Raw genomic sequence first — 18,185 nt, 5'->3', positions numbered from 1 at the left:
TACTAACTAAGCAAAATAAACGTAAACCAATATAAATTACTAACAAAAACGTATTGTCGTGCTAGAAATTCAATGCTAAGTACAATGAATCCCAAAATTAACAGAATAAATTTCAAAATATATTGGCAGAAATTCAACAATAAACTCTCATTTGTCTGTCCTGCAACAGTTAATTTTTCAGCTAAAAAATATAAGTAGCGTAACTACAGAATACAAACTGCTTCTGAAGACAAATATAGCAGAACAAATAATTATAAAAATATTAACAAATCGTTGAAGTCGCGTAACACGTTGGTTTGTTAATAAATTGACTGCAATATAAGTTTTATGAAACCTATTTCCTTTGTACTGATACACATTTGGCTGAAGAATCCACGATACATCAACAAACATGATTTTAGGAAGAATTATACCCCGATGTTTAATTCCTGATAAAAAATTGTTTTGAAAATGAGCCTTTCACATATTTTTTAAAGTAACGTCGTGCGGGGCGACTATAGAATAAAATTTAGAATGATACATGCATTAATATTGAAAATATCGATTTTAGATTTTTACAAATAATAGCTTACAAATAACTTCCTCTTTAACTTTAAAATTTACTACTCAGGCATCTTCAATTTTGATTTTAAAATTCCTGAAAATTCTGTAAAGAATTGACATACAATCATAACCACATAAAATTGTCATTTAGGAGCTCAATTAACACATTGCTAAGTTTTTTTGTTTTCAAGGATCGGTTGAAAATGGCATAAGTTATTCCAATTTCGGAACACTGTTAAAAAATTCTTTAATGGGGATGACTATGGGACTAGCAAAGGTTATTATGTTCGAAAATTTAAACTTTTTATAACAAACACAGCACCGATTGAAAATGTTATTGTTTGCAACAGGGGCGTCAAATATAAAAATTTTATCACTTTTTTTTCAAAGATGATCGAAAGTATTAGCGAAACATCAGTTATCAAGGAAAGAGGAACGTAAGCCGTAAACATCATGAAATTTTTTCGAAAAAGATACATCAGCTCAACGACGAGACTTGAACCAATTAAAACGCTAGATTATATGTACTGCCAAAATGCATCTTTTAACAACCTATATATACCCGGCCATTTGTCATTTTCATATCGGGTGAAATATTCGTTGGAAAGGCATTTGAAACCGTAAATTTCCAAAATAATTCAAACAAATTCTTGATGTTAATCTGATTTAACATTCTGCGAGGGCTTTAATGTTATTAATTGACTTTTGATTTTTTTTTATTAATTGACATTAACATAATTTTCAAGTTTAACAGCGAAATATATCAGGTTAAAATTTTTGTTTGGAAGGTCTCAGCATTTATAAGCTTTTGTAATGGTCCAACTCTGGCCAACTCTTAGCCGTTTTTGTTTAAACGTTCGATGAAAGTTCGAAAAGACCAACTAAACCTAACCGTATTAATTGAAAAAAATTATACAGAAGTATTGCTGTTTATTTAAAGAGTCTGTTGAAAATCTTATGAGTTCATTATTACGAACATTTGATTTTTACTGATTTGTTAATTTATTACTGGCCCCATTCGATTTTGACAACACGTCCGAGCATTTTGTGTGGCCTAAACTCAGCGGTTTTTTCCTAATTTTTTTTATTAATATATTTTTTTAAATAGCATTAAAATCATTTACGTAATTTCAAGTTTATTTCCGACAATTTTAGAAAAAATTTTTTTTTGCTTTACGGTGTGTTTCGTAGAAGAACTTAAAGAAAAAAAAACAGTAACGCTAATTTTTGCATGGGCAGAAAGTAGAATTTTTTCCGGTTCATTAGCACTATAAATTAAAATATTTGGTCGGTGACTCCTCATACAAATTTCATTTTTGCAAATTTTCTGTTCTTCTTGTTCTTAAAAAACTATGTACATTTTAAGCAAGGCCGAAGGAGCCGGGGAGAGGGGGGTTGGGAGTAGAGCCCCCCACTCCACTGAGGGTCCATCAAAAAGCAAGCGAGGTATTTGTCTAAATCAAATTTTGATTATGTAGAAAGGTTAATCGATAGTAACAATCTTGACTCAGAACTGATGTCAAAACCTCAGAACTAAACTACAGTTTTTTCATAATTTTCTTTCTAATTGATACGAATTAATTTCTGACTACTCCTTACAATCAAAATCGAACTTGTACATATTTATGTTTTCATATTTAGAATTATGTATCCAGTTTCGAATTTTTTGATTTTCGGTACGAATCACCATAATAATTTAAAGAGAAAGGCTGTGTTTAGTTTTACATTTCCTTCAAAATTTGATTTATAATTTTGTAAACTCATACGTATTTTTAAGAATTAGTTGATATTCAAATTAATTCTGAGTTTTTTTCATATTCAGTTTCGAAGTTCTAAATAAACGAAATTCAAATCGAGTACTTTATTCCAATGCAAAATTTATTAAAATTTGTAAGTCGGATAAGAAATACATTATGAAAATAATGAATAATTATTGAAACCCAAAACCTCCAAATTATAATAATGGTTTCATGATTAAGGGTTCTGAAAGTGATTTCAATTTTTGGCTCATGTTTCAAAATTCATATTTTGAGTTCTGGCTCAAAATTCAGATTCAGATTCAGATTCAGCTTGAAAATGACTTCCACAATCAAAATAAAAAGATCAAGATGACTATTTTGGTAAAAAATTTTAATTGCAAGAGCTGGCTTAAAGTTTTGATTGTTTGTTCGAATCTAAACAAAGTCAGTTCGTTTGCACAATTCAGCTGAGAATGACAAAAATTAAATAGAATTTGAGTTCATTTAACAAGTTTTGTCTTATAAACAACTTTTATAAAAAAAAAACCATCCACATGAATTGATTTTTAATGAACAATAATTTATGATAAAGAAACATGTATGTATCTTCTCTTGAAGAAATTGCAGGGAATTCCATATGTTTTAGCGCTTACATTATTTATAACGCAATGTTTTGAGGAACCAACTTTTCAACTAAAATCTTTAACTTGGATCGAGTTCACATAGATCTTATTTGAACCGCAAAATTTTAATCTTTTACTTCCACTTTTGAAAATTAGATTGATTTGGATTGATTGGAGATTACTTGGTTTTACTCCGGCTTGCCAGGAAATTTAGTAAACAAAAATAGGAAAAAGTTCGGCCTAGCCCGGTTGCCCAAGTTTTGCTGAAAAGTATCCTGATTTTGTCCGAAATTATTCATATTTTTTGGGAAAATGAAACTAAAAATTCAAATTGCATCAAAAAAAACTTTGAATTTTGATGCCTTAAAATTAAGATATTCAAGCTAAAGCCTGAAATACGATTCAAAATATTTTTAAGTTTTTAGATGGAAAAATTAGGATAAATTTATTTTTTGTTTTTCGTTAGATAGTTCCTGGATTTTGTCAAAATTTCCCGAATATTGTCCGGTTTTTGGGATGGAAATTTCTTACTATAATGCCCGAATTTTTCAGGTTTTTAATAAAATAGCCCGGATACGTACGGGTGAAAATCTGACAATCTTAGGCTTAGTTTACTAGATTTTGTTGCAAATTATATGATTTCAACAATCGTAAGCAATGAAAGTAAGTTTCCTATTTTGTTACTAAAGGATTCTTCACACAAATCCTTATCATCTTTAAAAAGATTTTAGGATGTATTTTCAGAAGTTTTTAGTTTACGTCAAAGAACTTAAAAATGAATAATCAAATGGAATGTAAAAATAATATTTTTATATCTTTTTTATTCATGCATTTTTTGAGCAAAAATGTCATAGTAAAAATAAGTCACCAAAACCACCTCCCCATGAGTCACTTCTTCCCACGGTCTTGATTTTAGTTTTTTTTTTACATTTCAGTGGTGCTAATTCTTATAATATTTACTATAAATACTAAGAATTTGAACTGGTTAGCTCAACAATCTCATCAAAAGTTATGAAAATTTTTGATTTAATATATCTTTTAATCTTTATCCTGTCCTGTTCTGTAAGCAGTCCGGGAGAGTTAAATTATCTGAAATCGAAAATATTCTCTTGAATAAATCTAAATCCCATATAGGAATCCATTTGAACCCGTTATAATTGATTTTTTTTATTGTGAAAACATTTGAAAGATTTTCAATAAATAGCTCAAAGATACAGAAAATCACTTAAAACTTATGATCTGTGAAAAAAAAATCATTATTTTAAAGTAAACGACCAGTTAAAAACAGTAAGAAGTTGATGAGAAATCAGTTTTCATACTTCTCTGGAGAAAAATGTAAGTCCCAACAGCTGTTCGAACTAGCTTAAGTTTTTAATGTTCAACCTTTTTTTAAGCCAGTGATCATAATGATTTTGGAATATTTTATTACACGTTAAATTTTTTTGGAATTAATTTTAGTAACCCCGCTGCAAACTGTGATTCTGCAATTTTATTCAAAGAGATAACATTACTGTTAAGGTTAAAATTTTTTAGCTTCCACAAGTTTCGGAAAATTGAAATTAATAACCTCTTGATTTATATTCGAATTGAATTTAAAAGTAGTTCGGAAGTAAACTTTTTAAAGTGCATGAATCTAGTCTAAGGTTACCAGATTTCCGGTTGCATCCGACTTTGCCCGGATATTTAATACATAATTTGGGAACAGTTCAGCCTGGATTTCATTGAAAAAAGTCCTGATTTAGTCATTTTATTTGGCAAATCAAACAAAAAAAGAAATTCTGTTGTAAAAATATTCCATTTGTGCGTCTAAAACGAAATATGTTTGAGTAGGTTTTACAATAATAATGATAAGAGGTTTTCTTTTTATCTTAAAACGTGATTTTGATGAAAAAAATTCATTTTTCAATATATATTTACGAGATATTTTTTTGGGTAATTTTTAGAATTTTTAGTCGTCAATTTTGAAAACAAATGCCCGGATTTTGCCAGGTTTTTAGGTAAAATTGCCGGGAATCGCCCGGCCTGGCTACGTGCTGAAAAAATACTGGCAACTTTTATCTAGTCTTAAAACGTTGATAAATTTAAAATTTTGAAGAATGCGTTTCTAGCATTTTGCCGATCTTAAATTAACAAATATCAATAGTTTTGTTGATCTTATACAAAATTGAATTTAAAGTGATCGATGCAAACCAGCTTCAAGCGTGTGAGATTCAACATGTTTGTACTTACAACTTGTTTTGAACTTTGAATTGACTTAAGAATTTTATGAGAATAATTTTTTTTAAGTATATAAATCTAGTCAAAAACCGCCGAAAATATCAAAATTTCCCACTTAAAAAATTCGTTTCTCTCCGTTTTTATGATTATGAATTCACCAACATCAACTGTCTTACTATTTTTTGCAAAAATGATGTTGAAATGATTGTTGCAAGTTTGTTCAACATTCGTATGGAAAAAAGAGATTTGAAATAGTTTTTATGCAGCCGAAGATGTACGGATTTAAGTGCAAGAACTTTTATTTATAACTGTATTTTAAATTTTGAATTTTTTTAAATAAAACTGTTCTACTGAGATTTGTCAAACAATTATCTTTTGTAGACAAAATTTAAGAATGCTGTGAACGAGTGGTATCATATAAATTTTTTATATTTTTTTTATGTGCTTATCCATATCCATCTGAGCATACAAATATAAATATTATTTTAGAGAACAAGTTTAAACAAAAGATTTTTACTATTTCTAAACCAATCAAAGGTTGTTTGATGATTTTCTAGACAAACACATTTTAATATAAATTTATGATACATTTTAACATCACCAATTACAAAAAGGATATTCCAAATAATGAATTTTGAATAAAAATTGCATATAAAATTAAAGTTTTTCAGAAAATCCAAATCCCTGCTACTTAGAAGCCTTTTGAATTTGTTTTAATGTTTCAGAATAGTAATAATTTGAATAAAAATAAATGAATGAAATACTCAAAGAAATACATTGCAATTGCATTGCACTGAAACAATTTTGGAGTTAGAATTTAAAAAAATTGAACAAAAATCTTCAAAAACTCGAAGTGTTATGGGACTCACCGACCAAATATTCGAATTTTACCTAAAATGACTCAGAATGCAATATTTTCTATGTCTTAAAAGAAATTAGTTACTTTTCTTCTTCTTTTAAACACCTTCTATAAACACACCGTGACTTGTTATGTTTTAAATTTAAGAATTTTTGTAAAATTTACTATTTTTTCATGAACTATCATTTTTAGCCATTTTTTTTGTTATTTTTAGCCGCTTGTTTGTTTTTTTTATTTTATAATTTTTTTAAAATTGTTTATGTTGTTTTATTAAATCACCTTTTAAGGACGTACAAACATATTTATTAGAGATGTACCGAATAGTGGTATTCGGCGAACGGCCGAATACCGAATACTGACCTTTTCAACTATTCGGCCAAACGAATATTCGGCCGAATATTCGGTCGAATATTCTATTGAGTTTTAAATGGAAAAAAAAAATTAAGCGATTATTTCAATGCTTTCTATTTCTTCCGTGTTAATGCTTTTCATGTTTTTTAATCGATTATTTTCAACCAGATGATATTATCGGATGATGTTTTTAAAGATATTTTTAAGTAGGGGTCTCTCTTATTTTAAAAATGTTACTAACAACTGTAAAGACATCAGATGACTATAATAGCTTCTAGGGCGTTCATCACCAAAAAGATTGCGTTCCTGTGAAATGTGGGATAAAATATGTTGAAACAGGTGCCAAGCTATTTGAAATTGCTTCTCTGAAATTGAATAAGACGAAGGTCGAATTTGAACAAGATATCTTCAAAATAGTTGTTGAAAAGATAGATGATCTTGAACATACCATACCATTTTTTCAACCACACGTACCCATACAGTCAGGCATTCAGAACGATTTTTGAAAAAAAAAATTAAAAAGGGCAAAATCTATGTATATTTTGCTATTTTTGGAAAAGTTGCTTTTGAATACAAAATCTACAAAATTACAAGTTTTTTTTTTATTTAGCAAATAATCTAAATAGAATCGAACAAAACTTGGGAAGTTTTAAGCAATATCTGGACATTCCGGCCAGATTTGACTTATCTGGATTCTTTACTAGATTTATGGGCAAGCCTGAATATAGTCAGAAAATCTGGAATAAACTATATTCAAAGTATAACGCGATACCGATCAGCATTCTCCTATACGATCTACAGTGAAAGATACGCTGATACACTTAGATATTTTGCTGAAACCATAAGTTTTTAATGTTTTTATAGCTTTTACAACATAACTTTTGGATATTTTATACATTATCGAAAATTATTTGAAAAAATTACAAGTCTATAGTAGATATTCGGCCTATTCGGCCTATTCGGCCGAATACTTAGCTCAACTATTCGGTGAGCCGAATATTCGGCTTAACGGTTTTTTGGCGGTATTCGGCGCCGAATATTCGGCCGACCGAATATTCGGTACATCTCTAATATTTATGGTGTTTGTCTTATTTATATTGGTCCTGTTATAGCGAAAACGAACGGGATCTGTTTTAGATTTTGTTTTTCTCATGACATTATGTAATATTGCAATATATTGATATGATTGAATTTTTTTTCCACCCTACAAAACCAATTTCCTAAATAATAGCTCAATAATATCCCATATTTATTCCACAACACCGAAAAAGAATACCGAACCCTTCAAATCATAAAATGATTAAGTGCCAACAAATTTCTCCTCGACGATAATCAAAACAATGATTCGCATCAGCTATAAGATCCCCGCAGCCAGGGGTTCCCCACAACCCTTTCCCAACGAGCCACCTAATCCATCCACCGAAACCCTTCCATTCCTTCATATTCGCTTCATCCTTCCAACCCATTCCAACCAAATCCCATTCATGAATCCATCCGTACGTCCACAATCATCAACTCGGATTCCAGCGGAACATAAAATATTTCGTTTTGGTTCGCGCTCCCGGCTGCTCTGGTTGTGTGGATGTGTTTGTATGTGTGTTCCCTTGTATGTATGTGTGCCCCGAAGCTAGCTCTAGCTGTTCCAAAACATTAGATTGCTGCATCCGTCCGTAGGAATATAAGGAAGTGGATCCGGTAGCTGGACAGGAGAAGCTGAGGCTGAGGCTGAGGCTGCGGGGCTCTCGAATCCGAGCGAAAAAGTATAGGGAACGAAATAATGCTTTATCCTTTTATCTGGATTTACTCTAATCCCATCAAGTTTGGAATGGAAGCGAGTGGCTGCTGCTGTTGATGTTGTTGCTGTTGCTGTTTTTGGTGCTGCAATAGCAGCTTTGAAATAGGGAATACGAACGAGAAAGAGAAGTTTTTATTCCGCGCACCTCTTCCTTCCCCAAACGCCGGTTCTTGCTCCCTTCAACCATCCTTCCGCCAGCAGCCAGGGGTTGAATTCCGATTCCGAATGAAGGTTTTTCGGTCCGATCCCGGATTGTGTTGGATGGTTTGGTGCATCTCGCTCTCTTCTGCTCTACCTCTTCTAGGTTTGTTGCCTGCTATTGCTGCCGTGTTGTACAATCCAAGGGGGAATTTCTTCGCCGCCGTTTTTTCGGTGACGCAATCCCTGAAGATGGCACAAGGGTGGAGGGCGACGAGGTGCATAAGCCTCCGAATGTGTAGAAAGACCACGGTCAAGAAGAAAAGGGCTAGAAAGTTGGTCGGTGGATGGATCGGTTCATGGGTGGGTGGAAGAGTAGGGCGAACCAAGGAAGAGATAGAATTAGGGATAAAGGATTTATATTATTTTCATCCGTGGTGTGGATATATTCCATTCCGTTTATCTTTCCTCTTAGTCGAGGGAATCGGGGCTGCTGTGGGAATAGGAAAGAACCGGTGTGGAAGCTGTTGCGGCATTGCGGATCGAAACGTGACGGCGAATCTGCTGAGGGCAGTTGGCGGTGGGAAGAGTGAGCGAAAGGGGAAGACCGCCGAGCCGGGATTTGTGAATCGAGGGATTTACGTGACCCGAACGTTGGACGGTTACAAACGGCTTTCGGGCAAAGTAATGTTTATTCATCAAATTGATTTTATCAAAGGGCATTAATAATCTTTTGTGAAATGCTCTTAGGCGAATAAACTAGCGATAATCAAACATACAAAATTACATTTGTAAAAATCAAAAATGTTTTAGTTGTCTGAGCAATATTTGAGTACAGGTCAATACAGATTCTTTATCAAAAGTACAGTCTTATAAGGGCACTTTCTCCTGTTAAACGCTGATTTCGGCTCGAATGTGAAAAAACATATCAATATTTTCATTTCTTCTATCTCTAATCAGCATATTTATAAAGAATGTTGGATTTAATGTGTATCATTGCAAGGAGCTTTATCTATATTTTGTCCAAATTTTCATAATTTACAAGATTTATAAGAAAATTATTTGAAAATAGCTGCAAGGTGTATACCCACCGACGCACGTCTACACCTATAGGAGAGATTTCAAAAATTCAATGCCTATTTAGCAAATCCCGGTGCCATAAATGCGCTGAAAAGTGTAATGTACCAAAGATGCCATGATTGCAAAAGCACACTGACATAAAGACTGATGCATGACTACTATATTCAAGTGAAACATGAAAAACATTTTATTGGATTTCCATCCTGAATAATACCATCGCAAAAATATATAGTGAGAATCGAACTCACTACTATTTCTCATCTTGGCCTTCCAGTCTGCTATCTTATCCAGTGCACCATCTGAGTCGATTAGCAAACAAAAGGTTGTTAGAATGATCCCCGGGACCATGATCATCCGAGTCAGAGAAGCATTTTCACGAAATTTGAATTAAAACTCATTCGAATCTTGTGACACTTCACTTCTCTTGATATTTCGATAAACATTTCTATGAGTTACGAGTGCATAGGAACTCGAATAAAAGTCGTGATTTCAGGACAGTATTTTCCTGAATCACGTTAAACAGGAGTCATAACAATTTTTTCCACCACGGTATAAAACTACAACACGAAAAAACGACCCTTTAATTGTTCCGATTCTATCTAATTCGTTTGTTCGCTAAGTAAAACTTTTGTCGAGGACTACTGAAAAAACACAGTTTGATTGGATCGTGGCTAATAAGCAACCGAATACGGGTTCCGGTGTATTTTGCAATGCCATATAGATAACCTGGTACCAAATTGTTGAACCTACTACTCGTTCAAGTAAGCCTACATAGGCCCGAGGGATTTAAATAACAGATTTCCATGGACTATCGGTAAGTTCACTGTTATCCAACGTTTCATGCCAAATAATTAAAACCTTTTTCCGAAATTAAATTTGAATTGCTAGAACACCAATTGTGTTTCTTTTTTTAAACAGTGCTCTTGGTATTAGTTTTAAAAGAAATTATAGCCAGTGGAATGGATAGTAGAATTCACTACAAGTTACAGAAGAAACACGTTTCAAACTCACAGAAACCCTGCAAAAAATCCTCCAAATTACTAGAAATAACTTTTCAAATCACCGAGTGATTTGACAGTTGCTTTCCTGAGCTATTTCTCTGTCCTGAAATTGTCCTGTGATTTCAGCTGTTTGACCAAAGGAGAAAAAATGAAGTGTATTAATAGGTTTATCAACTCATATTTGATACAAAATATTTAATAATTTGAGTTTTTTTTGTGAAACATCAACAATAATAAAATTGTTATTTCATAGCATGCTATCAATTTTTGCTTAAACAAATAACAAACAACATTGCTCGATTTATTTGAAAAACAACTCATTCTATTTCCAGACTTTGGGGCATAGGATAAATAAACCTTTTTTGACATTTAGTTAACATCTAAATGGTGCGATAGACACCTCAAAACAACCATTTTGGACCCATTTGGGAAGAGGCGATGCTTTTTTTTCATAATCACAGGGGCTATTTTCGGATGTTATTTTTGCATACTTCTACCATTTATGTTCTCCATTTTGAAACATATGATTACTAAATAAATAAAAATATAAATATTTGAACTTATAAAAAAAATTAAACCAAGTACATTGGTCGATTTGTCGATTTATCCCAAATCTGATATTTGACGGAGTTTATATTTCATCTCTTTTACCTTATTGAGAAGCATTTTTACCCTAAAAAAGCAATCCTTACTGAATGGAATGGATCCCCTAACTTTCAATAATAAATTCCTTAAGCCCAAATTATATTTTTCATAAGCCATTGAAATAGTGTGTACCATTTTATGCATATCGTCGTTTTATTTCTAATAACGCTCATGAACATTTAACGGCAAATTGATTACCTTGATATGGGTAAGTGGTCCAAAATAAGTCCCTTAGGAAATAGCAGGACTTATTTTCAACATGAGTTAAATTACTATTAAACATGTTATTTTGTCCATTCCAGCTTAAAAACTTGTACAAAAGTATTTCATAAACGCTGTGAACATATTTCTAGTAGTTAGATTTCACTTGAAAATGAAAGAACCATATTTGAAGTAGTTAGATTCCACTTGAAAGTAAGAGAACCTGGATTATGAGAGATGCGACATCTGATCCGCATTAAAATTAAATATACGGCCGAAAGCTTTGATTAAAAAAAATCTTCAGCACTGTTCTTTGGCTGAATGTTTAAACTCATAATTGAACGCTTAATAAATCCAACAAAAACACATAATTAGTTTTTTATTAAATCGCGATGCACGGTACGAAAAATTTCAATCCTTACAGTTTTTTCACTACGTGTACGCTCCACTTAATTGTTTCTAATCAGTAATTTATACGGCAAGCTTCCAAAACATTAGCCAGAACTACAACAGCAAATACAATACTCTTCTGTGACGAATTCTTTATTTGGAAGCAAAAAGCTCTAAAGTGAAAGCTCGGATCGATTGGAATCCCAGCAAACATTTTTGTTGGTATAATTATTAACAACTTCGTTTTACGTTTCAAATATCTTATTAAATGATCGTATAAAGCTCACAAAAACAGCATTTACCTACTAAAGTGGAGCCAATATACATAAATAAGTTTAACTTCTGGCTAAAGCTAAGAGCTACACAAATTGGACGAATTTCTACAAGCAATAGAGAGAGAGAGAGTTCTTGGCATTTGGAATGGTAATGTTCGAGCTTCCATAACTGCTTCACAATTTAAAACAATTTGCATCAACGCGAATATTTATCTCTCTCTTAAAGCACTGGTTTCTCTCATATTTACTCAAATCTTCTCATTTTCCCGCAAAAATTGCCACAAATTACCACAATTTGTGTGATTAGCGTTACCACATGTACACATTTTTCTGTAATTGTACAGATTTTTTTAAATTTGCCAACAAAGAATCTGTATATCTTTACATATTGCAGATAACTTGAAATTTATACAGATTTTAAACAGATTTTCAGCAAATCAAAATGTTTCAAGATATTTTAATTATAGGTACTTTGAGTTAATCCGTAATAATTCACTTTAATGATCCAACGTTCCTGATCATAGAACGGTTCCGTAATAATACAGCGCTTACAACGAGAAGCAAGGGTTTGAAAACAATTTTAAACCAGTGCATGAGAATCATAAAAACCAAACGTTACGTTACACGAAAGGCAAATTTCAACGCTAGTTAAATATCATTGACTTATTTTAGTGGCTTCGGACAATTTTCTCGCAATATAAATTGATGAACAAAGATACTCGACATAAGCCATTTCATTGCATTTATTTGAAAATGTTTACAGCAATGTACAGTGTGTGATAATAACATTATTTATGTACATAGTTTGTGTGGATTTTTCTTTTACTGAAGGCATGAATTTTCCTATACTCAACTCTTCTTCCATACCTTTATATCCCCTGATACAACAAAAACTTCCATAGAACACCAAAAATATCGAATACTTCTGTCCATCAGTGTATGTGAATATAACTAAGTACAGAAACTGTCTTACAACAAAGTTTTTTGACACAGTTATCCAATAGCAATTGAGTGTTAAACCCAGGAAGGACGCTGTTCGATTTTATAACTAACGAATGATATCGAAACTTTACGTGACCTTATATTGCCCGTTGCACTGAAAGTTGGATTACGTGCAATTTCGGCAACCGCAGTAATTCATTCAAAGTAAAACCAAAAAAACGATTCGGTGTATCACAATGACAAGATCAACACTGATTGGACAATCTGCAGTCTGGAGAAATCAGGAGCGCATTCCAATTTAGTGGGCTTTGCGTTATAAAAAGGTCATCGTAGTGCAGCCTTAGCATCCTGAAAATCTTAGATACAGATTTCAATACAGATTTTTTAGATTTGACACAGATTTATAGGATTTTTTCCTCAAAAATAAAGATTTTAATGTGGAAACGCTGTGTGTGATCATTGACGTATCTTTTCCCTTTATCCCAGCCCCCCGGATTTGGTACCTTAAGCGGGCCGTAGACTACACAAATGGCTTGTGCAAATTTGATGACTCCACGACGATTGTTTGATTCTATGCTCGCCCACACACGATACAAAAATATTTCATGCGAACACAAACGATTGCTGGCAAAAACTGCAACAGCAACAAAAAAACAAACCGTCTCCGACCCGGCTGAGGCTGAGTAAATAGCCTTGTTTTGTACAAACAGCACCATACACCATGGCCAACAAAATTTTGATCCCGACCGATTTTACTCAAACCGTTTGCACGCTCATTCAAACAGTGCCATGCACGATGCAAATCGTATTTACAGCGACAGGATGTCATCGAATTTCATCGCATTTGGGCAAATTGTGTAGTCTATGGCCCGCTTTAGACAAACATTTTACTGAGAAAATGCAAGAGAACACAAGTTTTTGCTCTCAACGCATGCAAACCGTTGCCAGCGACAATATTTGCTGCTTCTCTCATTGGACAATTCTTCCAAAAACATTTGATTTTTAGCAATATTTTGCACTGCTGGTCGCAGAGAGAACAACAAGGCTGTTTCTTGAAGTACACGAGAGAGCATAAATTGAGCGAAATCGTCTTCGGAATCTGCAAACATTGCAAAATTTAGATTATATCCGATTCAAACCGACTTCAAGTATCCAACTTTACAATCGTTTACTTGTTTGGTAAGAATTGCGATTCGCAGTAACGTTTTTAACAATTTGAACTATCATTTAAAATGCGATCATATGTTTGCTGAGATCGATTTCGACAGTTCTTTTGTATCGATTGGAATTTTGGATTCCAGGTTTCGCTTCTCTTATAACACAGATTCTCTATTGAAAGTTAACTCTGATTATGGTTCTTTCTTCTGATATGATTGGTATTATTGGAAGAAACTTTCACTATTTTGTCCAAATAAACAAAATAATTGGAAAAAGCTGCACGGTGGTCCAAAAGAGGTATGTATCCGGTCAAAAATAAGTCCGTTACCGTATACCCACCGGCGCACACAGGGGTAAATGAGCAAAAATGGTGATCATAATTATTTGCGGCCAAACGGTACACGTTAGACATTTGATGTCTTCAAGACATTTTATGTAAATTTAATGATCTTTCATATTTCATTAAGTAAAATGTAATTAACTTACTAAGGAGGGAGATAAAAAAATTATTTATTGAAATACTAAGTTTTGAAGCTTGACATATTCAATAAAGTTGAAGATCATGTAATTTTAAGAAACTTTGTAGAAGACATCCTCAAAATTGCATTTGAAACAAAAAAGTTACAAGCATTTTAAAAAAACTGGTGGACTTCTAAATTTATGAACGAACACGAAAACAGCAAGGAGGGCACAATTCGAGACATGCCACGTATAAACGAAAACGTTATTAGTATTGATAGGTACTAGATTGGTTGCTTGGTTCATTTCGCTTCGTTGTTTTTATAGAAGATTTTACGACTGTTTTTGGGGAAAAAACCTATTATTAATAGGAAGTTTGCAAAACTTCCGCTAAAATCCGTTCCTTAATTCAAACATGATTCTGAAACTTATTACTTGAATAACACAATCCATTCATAAAATCATACGAACTCGTCCGAACTCTTCATGTTTTAACTGTCCGAAAAAAGGCAATTTTCACCATATTAATTGTTTTATCTCATTTGGAAGACGATTTTTCCTATTAAAATGTTCAACAAAGTTGTGTGGTTTTGCAATTCAAACAATTTGTTCTGATATATTAAGTTTCCAAATCATACACAAAAAAAGTTATTTCATAAAAACTGAAAAGTACTTATTAATTTTTTAAAATGCTTGTAACTTTTTTGTTTCAAATGCAATTTTTATGATGTCTTCGACAAAGTTTCTTAAAATTACATGATCTACAACATAACCGAATATGTCAAGCTTCAAAACTAAGTATTTCAATAAATATTTTTTTTATCTCCCTCCTTAGTAAGTTAATTACATTTTACTTAATGAAATATGAAAGATCATTAAATTTACATAAAATGTCTTGAAGACATCAAATGTCTAACGTGTACCGTTTGGCCGCAAATAATTATGATCACCTTTTTTGCTCATTTACCCCTGTGTGCGCGTATACCGACATACATTCCACCTCAGTCTACACCCACAAATCAGGCTCTATTCCAATAATGAACTTCCTTGGAGGTGGAATTCGCAGTATAAGATTCTATGCCGGACAGGCATTAATAAGCGTTATAATAACTGGTGTTGTCCTCCCAGCGCAACCGCATTGAATATGTTTGAAAGAAACCAAATCAAATTTATCTCATATCCTATCACAAGACGAAGCAGGATGGAAATAATCAACCAGCAAATATATTGTCGAATGATGTAACGAGCGCTGTTTGTGTATGTAATCCGGTATTGTGAAAAATTCTTTGTTTCCAACCGACGGTTAAAAAAATCGTTTTTTTAATTAGTTGTTAACCCAGCTGGTAAATCCAATTTACGGATTGCATTCCAAGCCGCGGCGAGCCACCGCGTCCCCCCAGTTTGCTACTCTGGGTCATGGGTGCAATTGGACGACTCATGATACAATGCTAAGGAACACTGTACCCCCTACGCCATAAAGTCCACCTGGGGCCACTGACCTTTGTTCCCACCTCGAACTGTTTGACACACTTTACTTCAATAGTGGGAGGTCAATTCGCTCTAGTGCGTTCCAAGGCAATACTCGTTTCCGAATCCTCTATCAGCAATACCTCATTCTAACAAAACTCGATGCGCAATCCCTCCTCTGACGAGTTAGGACCCGACATCTCATCGTGTGAATGAGGTCCCCACACAGCGCAACTACTAACTTTGTGAATCCAGTCCAAGATCCAGAAGCACAAAGCGAGTTGTCGACGACACTTTCTCTGTTCAAACACGCGGGTAGGATACATTCTAGATTTGATCGTACCTCTGCAAAATTTGCAGACATGTGTCAACTCTTAATCACGAGAAGATGTAAATGCCGCCCAGAAGTTCAATTATTCGTTTTTTGAATTAAACAACCCTGATACAGGCAGTAAAGAATAGATAATTGTGTACAATAAAGAGACAGCAATAAAAGAATTATTATTATCATTTTAAGTGGTTTGCAGGTAAACTGCGGTATGTAACCTAAGCTTACGGAAAAAGTGTACCTGAATTAAGCTATTCCGAAGACTACCTGTGCTATACATTCTATCATTTCTGGGTAACAAATCTTGTATTTCTAAAGTCGTTTCCGAATGAATCTGAATCTAAGGATTAGTGAACGGTCTCCAGGTGGGAAATCGACAGTATACATCAGATTTTAAGTTCTTCTTTCTTTAATTTCACAATGTTTCCATAACCTTCGCTGAGACAGCAACTGATATTTATTTTTTATAGCGGTAGGTTCTTCTTGATTGTCTATACTACAACCTGTAGTAGAAAAGAATGCAACTTGTTTTGAAGACATCAGCGATATATTTATTTGATGATATCCGTGAAAAAGTTGCTGAAAATTAAAATTCAATTTTTAAGCTCTAAATTTTGAATGAAGTAAATATCTCATATCCAGAAGCTGACTTACATCACCTGAACTGCAACGAAAAAAGTTCCTCATGCTCCTGCAACTCTCCGACGGCATTCAACCCAAGAACCTATAAGAAACAAATCGTAACACTCCGCTGATCGGGTCATCTTTATCCCTAATCCAGATCCCGTCGCTCGCTTGCTACTAGTCGTCGACGTCGTGATTCTGTTGCTGCTGCTGCTTGCTTCCTCCCAGACCGACGGACGACGTCGACGCTGGCTCGATGGTGGTGTTGGTGGTGGTTGGATGAACTGAAGGTTCTGCTGCCTGCCTGATGATGGTTGTGCTCACACTCTTTGTTTGTGTTTCTCGCTGCTGCTGCTGCTTGCCGGCTCCGGTTTTGGTTCCCAGTTCAGTTGGTTGGTTGGGTTGGGAAATTTGAGATGAACATTGTGTGGTGTTGTTTAGGGAAAACCGTCGAACAAGGTGGATGTGCGTTCTCCGCGAGACTCACGCGTGTTGTTTTTCTGAACCGTTTGCGTAGTGCTCTGGGTTGTGTTGTTGTAGGCGTCGCGTATTGTTGCTGATTAGTGTTGCGGGAGTGTTGTTGATAGTTTGGCGCGAGCCAAGTGCGCTCTCTACTCAGCTGAAAGTGAGCCGCTAGCAGAGTGAGTGTTGTGTGAATTGAACGGATGCCTCCCGACATGGAGGAGGAAGTGATTGAGTGCTCACCGGAACAGGTTGTGGAGCAGAAAAGTGATCGGGACGAGGTGGAGCAGAAGCATGAATCGGAGGCTGAAGAAGTTACAGCTCACACGCGACCGCCCTCCTGTGAGGCGCCCAACGCTGAGATAATTCAAGGTTAGATGCAGTTGAGCTGTTTACGAGTCGAGGGTTCCAATGAAATTCGAAGGGGATTTGACATCACCCGACTTAATTAATAGTAAACGATAACAATTTATTCAGCCCGACCCTATCTTGGCGGGAACACTTTCCAGTCATTAGAATTAAATTTGCCGAAGAAGGGGGTGATGTTCGGATAAGAAACGAGAAATCCATCGTATCTTAGTGAGGAATCGCAAATAAATAATGCTTAAAATTTTGATTTATGGTCGCCCAATTAGAAATTTTCCAATGTCTTGGAAAATTTTTGCGGTGAGCCGTGATTTATGTCTGTTTATTTATCCAACGTGGCAACTTCTACAAACCGACTAGGGCCTGATCCCAAAGATCTACCAAAAGGTTGCGACTAGTGGGGTTGAAGAAAATCCTTTTCTTATACTCCCTTTATGGGCTCTTCCGGCCAACTGATGGCGGGCCAAAGTGAGTGAGTGGATGGGTGGGTGGTGATGTGGCGGTAGGGGCAGCGGTTGCTTA

General features: G+C 34.2%; 1 protein-coding gene across 2 annotated transcripts in view; it reads left to right on the top strand.

Moving 5' to 3' along the window:
- Nucleotides 1-18,185, top strand: part of LOC129754915 (homeobox protein dve-1) — a 287,021-nt gene that overhangs the window by 165,899 nt on the left and 102,937 nt on the right. Inside the window, exon 1 of one of the 2 annotated variants that reach the window (XM_055751182.1) lies at nt 17,200-17,669. The exons of the other annotated variant lie outside the window; for it this stretch is intronic. Coding sequence (XP_055607157.1) covers nt 17,501-17,669 — 169 coding nt within the window. The 5' untranslated portion in view covers nt 17,200-17,500. Of the gene's footprint in view, nt 1-17,199; nt 17,670-18,185 lie in introns of those variants that run through there. 2 annotated transcript variants of the gene reach the window in all.

This window comes from Uranotaenia lowii, chromosome 3, assembly GCF_029784155.1.
Source record: "Uranotaenia lowii strain MFRU-FL chromosome 3, ASM2978415v1, whole genome shotgun sequence".
Lineage (NCBI taxonomy): Eukaryota > Metazoa > Arthropoda > Insecta > Diptera > Culicidae > Uranotaenia > Uranotaenia lowii.
This window is presented reverse-complemented; position numbering and strand designations above follow the sequence as displayed.